Source organism: Pholcus phalangioides, unplaced genomic scaffold (genome assembly GCF_987345545.1).
Source record: "Pholcus phalangioides strain wild (caught in Gottingen) unplaced genomic scaffold, Ppha-v1.0 ptg000010l_1, whole genome shotgun sequence".
Taxonomy (NCBI): Eukaryota; Metazoa; Arthropoda; class Arachnida; order Araneae; family Pholcidae; genus Pholcus; species Pholcus phalangioides.
Genome location: NW_028301603.1, coordinates 29055461 through 29062736, shown reverse-complemented (window position 1 = coordinate 29062736; position 7276 = coordinate 29055461). Strand labels below are relative to the sequence as shown.

At 35.1% G+C, this 7276-nt stretch overlaps 1 protein-coding gene across 1 annotated transcript; it reads left to right on the top strand.

Annotated features, from left to right (window-relative positions):
* Positions 1 to 366: 366 nt before the first annotated feature.
* Positions 367 to 5377, top strand: Nop56 (Nop56 ribonucleoprotein). Its single transcript, XM_089238067.1, has 2 exons — positions 367 to 512; positions 3681 to 5377. The coding sequence occupies exon 2, from the start codon at positions 3724 to 3726 to the stop codon at positions 5278 to 5280; it is 1557 nt and encodes a 518-aa protein (XP_089094193.1). The 5' UTR covers positions 367 to 512; positions 3681 to 3723; the 3' UTR covers positions 5281 to 5377.
* The last annotated feature ends 1899 nt before the right edge of the window (positions 5378 to 7276 follow it).

Sequence of the window (7276 nt, the reverse complement as noted above, 5' to 3'; positions counted from 1 at the left end):
GCGTCCCTTGTCATCAAAAGTCAGCAAATCGGAAACCCCCTCCCCTTTACTGAACAGACTATAATACACCCTTAAACGCGTTTTAAAGTTACAAGTAATAATAAAATTTATAAAATGTGTCATTTGCACCCATGTCCCGTAAATTCTTCAATAAATTATTGTCTGTTAAGAAATAGTAAGGTGTTTCTTAGATAAAGTACAAAATACGACAAAATTTGAAAATTAAGTTATGTTTCATCGAAATCTAAAAATAAAATCCCACCCATGGTGTATTTTTGACCAAAATTTATTCTTTAATTTTTAGAATTTTTTAATGATCTTTTTTCTTTTAATCGCTCGACCAAAGGGCTAAACTGTTACAAAGGCATAAAACTGTACGCCAATGTTTACCACACGTGGTTCATTAGGCCACTTTTCTTTGTCGGTTACCGGAGGTGAATGATGGTTGACCATTAATGTTGAAAGTAAAAGATTTAGTTACCAACGTTTCAATTAATTAGATGAAACAATCGGTAAGTTGTTATATAAATGATAAGTGATGTAGTTCAGTGCTTTTGTGTTAATTAAGTCGAAAAATGCGTGAACCCCAAAGCTATGTACTCTTTACAATGTGTTTTTTCAATGCTATCATGATATGCATTTTTTACTCTTGATTTAATGGCAGTTAAAGAAGAAAATTATTTTTAATGTCTATATCCTTGTTTACGTTTAATTCAAGTTAATCTGAATGAGAATTTTTTCTTATAGCATAACGGTGCATTATTTTAACATTCAGCAAGACTAGTCCTTGATTAGGCTGAGATTTCATAAACAGTTGCCGCCAAATTGGCGAGTTCTGATTGCGCTAAGGTCTTGATCACTTGGCCATTGCTCCCCCCCCCCCCTTCATACTACGATATGCCCCTTCCCCCAAAGCTGGGATCTTGGACCCCATGGTCAGATTTTTCACGTGGGGGGGGGGGGAAATTTCAGAATTTCTTTCCGAGTGGCTATAAAAAAATTGAAAACTTAAGTTGATGAAAAGATGTTTGATGACATAAGACAGTGCAGTTGTTTTATATTGAAAATTGGTGGGGGTAACGAAAATATTCTTGTAAGTTAATTTCGCTGCTCTAGTTTTTAAATATCTGCTCCAATACTGCTCCGAAATAGACTTCGTCACTTTCCACCCCTGTAACAGTTATAATGTATGGGATAATGGCGCACTTATAATAATACTGAAAAAGTAGACATGCATATCATAAGCAAAATACTTATCGTATTTCGCCAGGTTACATTTGCATGCATGGTGTATTTCTCCCAATAAATTTCAACAGGAATACGATTTTAACAACATTTACAGAGCTGCTGTTTCGAAATGTGCATTTGCATTTATGTTAGATCATGTATTCTTTGGTGACAATTGTTTGCATTGGTGTGTGCTATCAAAGTTTACCTCTCAAAGTTTTTGCCATTTTTTCTGAATAACCCTGTACAAGAATAGCTTCCTTTATCAATCAACTTTAGTTTAATTTCTTTTGTTTTGAACTTATTTCTGAAAATTTATCTGATTTTAAAATATTTTTTAAGTTTTAATCTCAAGGTTTCTAAAATCTTCATAACCAAACTTTTAAAATCTCTAATATACCACGATAATATTCTGAGAATATTCTCGAACTAAAAGTTGTTGTGGAGGGGGTGAATATGCCAGAAATTGCTTGGTTTTAAATGTTTCAGGTGATGAAAACTAATTTATATTTGATGATGTAAAAAACTTAAATTATTTAAAAGAAAAATGAATATTCTCACCTCACATCTCTAATTAATATAGCACCTATTTTGAAAGATTTTATTAGTTGTACAGGGTGGGTAGAAACTTTAAAAATGAATAAAAAACTGGAAAAATTACGGAAATAAAAAATGGTTTGCAGGGTTAGCATCACTAGGTCACTGGAATTTTTTTAAGATAGGAAAAAACTCATAAAACAGCCGGTGGGTGGCGCTTGTACAACAGACTTCTGTGGTAATATGCAATGAGATTAATTAGTGCATTAACAGATGCTGCGTGAGAATTCTTATATGGAATAAAATTTTGGGCGGATCAGAAAATTTAAAATATCAAAATAGATATTTTTCCTTAGTAATTATCATTTTGAATATAAAACCCGTTATGTAAATAAAAGGAAGTGTTTTGTTATTTAACATATCTATCAAGTTAATAAAAACTATTTGACATTGACAGTAAGATTTTGTTAGTTTTAATACAGAGTTAGTTTCTGGGGTCAAAACCTAACCCTGATGATCTATCATACATATTTTGAATAAGCAGCTCTATTCCACTTAAATTGAACACAGGTAATGAGTAGCTTAGATAAATAAACCATAAAATTATATTTTATATGTTCTAGGCTCTTATGTTAAAGAATTAAAAATTGTAAATTATAATATTTTGTTTTAATTATTGTAATAAATATATGTTTTATGTTTGTATGCTCTGGACGGATCAAGCGATCCCTTGAGTAGAATACTGTATTTATATATATTGTGGGGTTCTTTTTCTTTCTTAATAAGAGTTAAACTTTTCTTAAGTTTTTCATCCATTTGTATACCTATTGTGTACAAAACATTATCAAAAGGCATTCATTTAGGTTTTTGACGGTTTAAACCAGTTTTTGACGCTTGTCATGTCAGAAACCCAACTCTGCTGCAAACCATTTATTTTGGTTATTTTTTCCGGTTTTTTCAAGTTACTACAGAGTTTTTGTCCACACTGTATATTAAAACAGAAAGTTATTTATGTATAAACCTTAAATTACTTTTATCAACAAGAAATATAAGTTTTAAAATTGAAATTCGACATTTTATCTGTACAGGGCAACATACGCCAAAGCATAATGTGTCAGAATCTGCGACGTACGTCGCAGAACAATTTGGAAGAATTTTAAGAAAAAGTGCAAAAGAACATTATTACATGTATGGGGATTTTTACCGCAGAACATTTTCAGTCAGCTGAGGGCTCGTTGCAGAACAGTGCTAAACATTCTGCTTTGGGGGCAACATAGTGTAATTGTAATAAAACCTTTTCAGTTGTGGCAGCCATTAGGCTGTTCCAAAGTTGAGTTGACAAATCCAAAAATATGCATAAAATTCTTTCCTGCTGAATTTGCAGGACAATTTAAAATGAAATTTGTTTTAGTATGTGCACGTTTTATTGGAAAATCATATATTGCACATACCCTGGTGAGATATTTATAACTAAATATTTAAAATATATATTGTTTTAAAACTTATTTGATATTATTTCACAACAAATCAGGTGATTTAACAAGCATTAATTATATGTACTTTAATTAAACAATAATTAGTGCACATTCTTATTTTTTCCTTCCACTGTCCTGGAAGAAACCCAACCCTGCTTTGTGGGCAACTAAAACGTTGGTGGCAGGCCACTGGTGTAAGACCCCTACCCTAAAGCAATTGAGAAAATATATATGTAAAATTAATCTTGTGAAACGATAGCTGGAAAATTTTTTTTTCCTAAAATTTGAAATCTAATTTAAATTAAAGGATAGAATAATATTGGTTTGTCTGTGAAAGATAGAGTAAAGTTTTGTGTATATTTTTTTTTGTATTTCGATATTGCGGTTTTTTTAATATCTGTATAACATATCAATTGTTGATTTTATTTTCTATTTTCATAGGCGTTACCCTCGTGCAGTTGAAGATAGCCAAAAAGTTTTCGAGATGTCGAATCTGTATGTTTTGTTTGAACATGCCACGGGCTACGCCCTGTTTCATACCAAGGAGTTTGAAGAACTCACTGCGCTCTCTCCACAAGTTGAAAGAAGCTTGCAAGAATTACCAAAATTCAAAAGCTTAATTGAACTGGCTGCGTTCAGGCCCTTCGAAGATTCAGAGAATGCTCTCGACAACATGAACAGTGTTTCCGAAGGAATTCTTCATCCCGACCTGCTGTTGTTTCTTGAAACCAATGTGCCTAAGTCTAAGAAAAAGAAGAAGCAACCTGTCGTGCTTGGTGTGGCCGAGGCAAAACTTGCTGGCTCCATTGTTGAAGCCTTGGAAATTCAGTGTCTTTGCACTGGTGTAGTTCCTGAAGTCATTAGAGGGATCCGGGCTCACTTTCATCACTTGGTGAATAATATAGATGCTAGTAGTGCCACCAAAGCCCAAATTGGGCTAGGACACAGCTATTCCAGAGCTAAAATTAAGTTCAACGTGAATCTAGTTGATAACATGATCATTCAGAGCATAAGTCTTGTCGATCAATTGGATAAAGATATCAATACATTCTCTATGCGTGTGCGTGAATGGTACTCTTACCACTTCCCGGAGCTCATCAAAATTGTGCCCGAAAATGCTCTTTACGTTCAGGCGGTCGCGTTGATCAAGGATCGCAAGCAAATGGGTGAAGATATCACCGAACAGCTGGAGGAGCTCTTGAAAGACAGTGGAAAAGTGGAGAACATAATGGAGGTCGCCAGAACATCGATGGGAATGGATATCTCTCCCATTGACTTGATGAATATAGAATCGTTCTGCTCAAGAGTCAGTGCATTGGTCGAGTATAGGAAAGATCTTTTTGAGTATGTTAAAACTAAGATGAATGATATTGCTCCGAATTTGTCTACTCTGATTGGGGAAACTGTTGGTGCCAGGTTAATATCCCATGCTGGAAGCTTGAACAGCCTCGCAAAGTATCCAGCTTCGACTGTTCAGATATTGGGTGCTGAAAAAGCCTTATTCAGAGCGCTGAAAACAAGAAGCAACACTCCAAAGTATGGTTTAATTTTTCACTCCACATTCATTGGCAGGGCGGCAAAGCAGAATAAAGGAAGGATATCTCGATTTCTGGCTAACAAGTGCTCCATAGCTTCCAGGGTTGATTGTTTCAGTGAAGTACCGACAAATGTTTTCGGGAAGTATCTGAAGCAACAAGTTGAAGATCGCCTCAAGTTTTATGATTCCGGTAATCCACCATCGAAAAATGTTGACATCATGGAGCAGGCTGTGGCAGAAGCTGCTGTTGTGCAAGAACAGGTCCTGAAGAAGAGGAAGAAAAAGGAAAAGAAAGAGAAGAAACGCAAGATGGAGGAAATGAGTAATAGCATAGAAGACATAGAGGAGGAGACAGAAGTGAAGAAAAGTAAGAAAAAGATGAAAGTCAACGAAGAACCGGATATGAATGGTTCAGATGTCGTTGAAGTAGTCAAGAAGAAGAAGAAAAAGAAGAAGCAGAAGGACGAATCAATGAATGATAGCATCGTGGCGGAGGAAGATTAGTTCATGGAAATGTTGTTGCAATTGAACTGTCTTCTTGAAGAAAATCTTGTTTTTTAATGTAGAAGGTTAATAAACTTGTTTAACCTAAAGAAATTCATATTATGGATGAACTGAATCTTTTTAATGGTTTTGTTATCATTTCATTCTCTCTCTCCCCCCCTCCCCCCTTTTTTTTTGTCATGTAGCATATTTGAAATTTCAATTAATGTCTGATTTGTTTTGGGAAATTTAGTCTTCAGCGGGTACAGAAATAATTTTTTGTGTGCTCTTGTGCGTGCTGAGTAAGTCAATCGTCTGTAGTTTGTCTATTCATGTCAACATTTTTCTTGTGAACAGGCTTTGTGACGAATCTTGTTTGTTTTTAAATTGATAATGATGTTTTTATTTTTAGGGAGATTCTTGGTTAATATTATTGAGATTTCCAGACAGTCACTGCGGTAAAAATTTGCATATACATAATAGCGTTTTTTACACTTTTCTTAAAATTCTTCCAGATTTTTCTGCAACAGAGCACTGGTAGTTCTGCGACATACGTCGCACATTTTGGCATATTCTGCTTTGGGGAATACTCTTAATGCATTTCGATATGCTATGTGTCATCTTCAAAGGATAAAAAAAATATCGTGCTGACTGAGCATCCCACTTGGATCTCAAGTCGGGGATCAAAAAATCTTAGCTCTCGGTTGCTCAGCGGGAAAAAAATGTCTGGCCAAGTCAAACATTGTGATCAGAATGAAATATAAGTCTTGTGTAATGGCGCTCATAATGAACTTAAGCTATAGTGCTGCAGTTGGTGGTGTTGATTTATTGTTTACTAATAAATCACATCACAGTGGATAATAGGAAAGACAAGGTGACCCATAAGAACTAGGTGAAAATAGCGTGCTCGTTGTGTTAAAAATCGAAAATCTGCTGGCAAGAGGGGCCATAGATTCAAATTTCAGGGAGCGAAAGTTTTCCACAAAGTTCCCGGCTGATGTAGACATCTACAGAAGCACATTTATTTGAGCCTTCAAAAATAAATTAGTAAAGGACAATAAGTCGTCACCACCACCAATGGCTCAAGTTCATTACGAGCAGGAATTGTAAGAAAATTCAAATATACCAATTGGATGGATGACTTCATTTCGCAAGCAGCAATCGGGGCGTTACAGAAGACTTACATGCAGGTGCTCGGCCTCGTTCTTCATGGTGTTTGCCTTGACAGATTTATTTTATATATTTTTCTTTCCACTGAGCAACCAAGAGTCAAGATTTGATAATCAACCCAAAGGGGATCCTTGGTCAGCTTTATATTTTTTATCCTCTGAAGACAACACCCATAGCGTGTCAATGCATTAGAAGTTTTGTAGTTTCCTTATTCATAGATGATTTTATGAGTAAGAAAGAACCTAGGAAAGGTCAAAAGTATTATTTTGGACCTTTCGGGTAAATATAGTAAAGGAATCAATATTTCTAAGTGTTTAGTTGATTGTTCGGCTATTAGCACTGTTGTGAGGAAGTATAGAAATACTGCAGTCTCACTTGCGTGAATAATTTTTTATCCTGGCACCTATAGATTTCAAACTGTCTGTTGATTAAAATTTCTCCTGTTATAGCATGTAAACTTCCTAAACAAAACTCCAAAATCTAATTCTGTCAGTAATACTGGTATGTTTTTTCCATACATGGCCCAATTGTGACCAAATAAGATTTATGACAGATATTGCAATACCTTTCAGGAATCTATGGTAACTTCTTTTGCTTGTGTCATAGATATGTTCACTATTCTTGGTGTAAAGTTTTTGGAATTTTGAGACGTCTCAACCTTTTATTTTCATGGGTGTTTAGCAAGGGTCCACTTGTGTCCTGCGTGACCCAATGTTACAAGGTTCATCCTGATAAGAGTATTGTGGCCACTTCACCATTGGTAAATGATTGTCAAATGGTCAAATGTTGGAGGCTGATCGAAAAGGATGACCAGGATCTTCACATCGAAGGACCTTCCAATCCATCT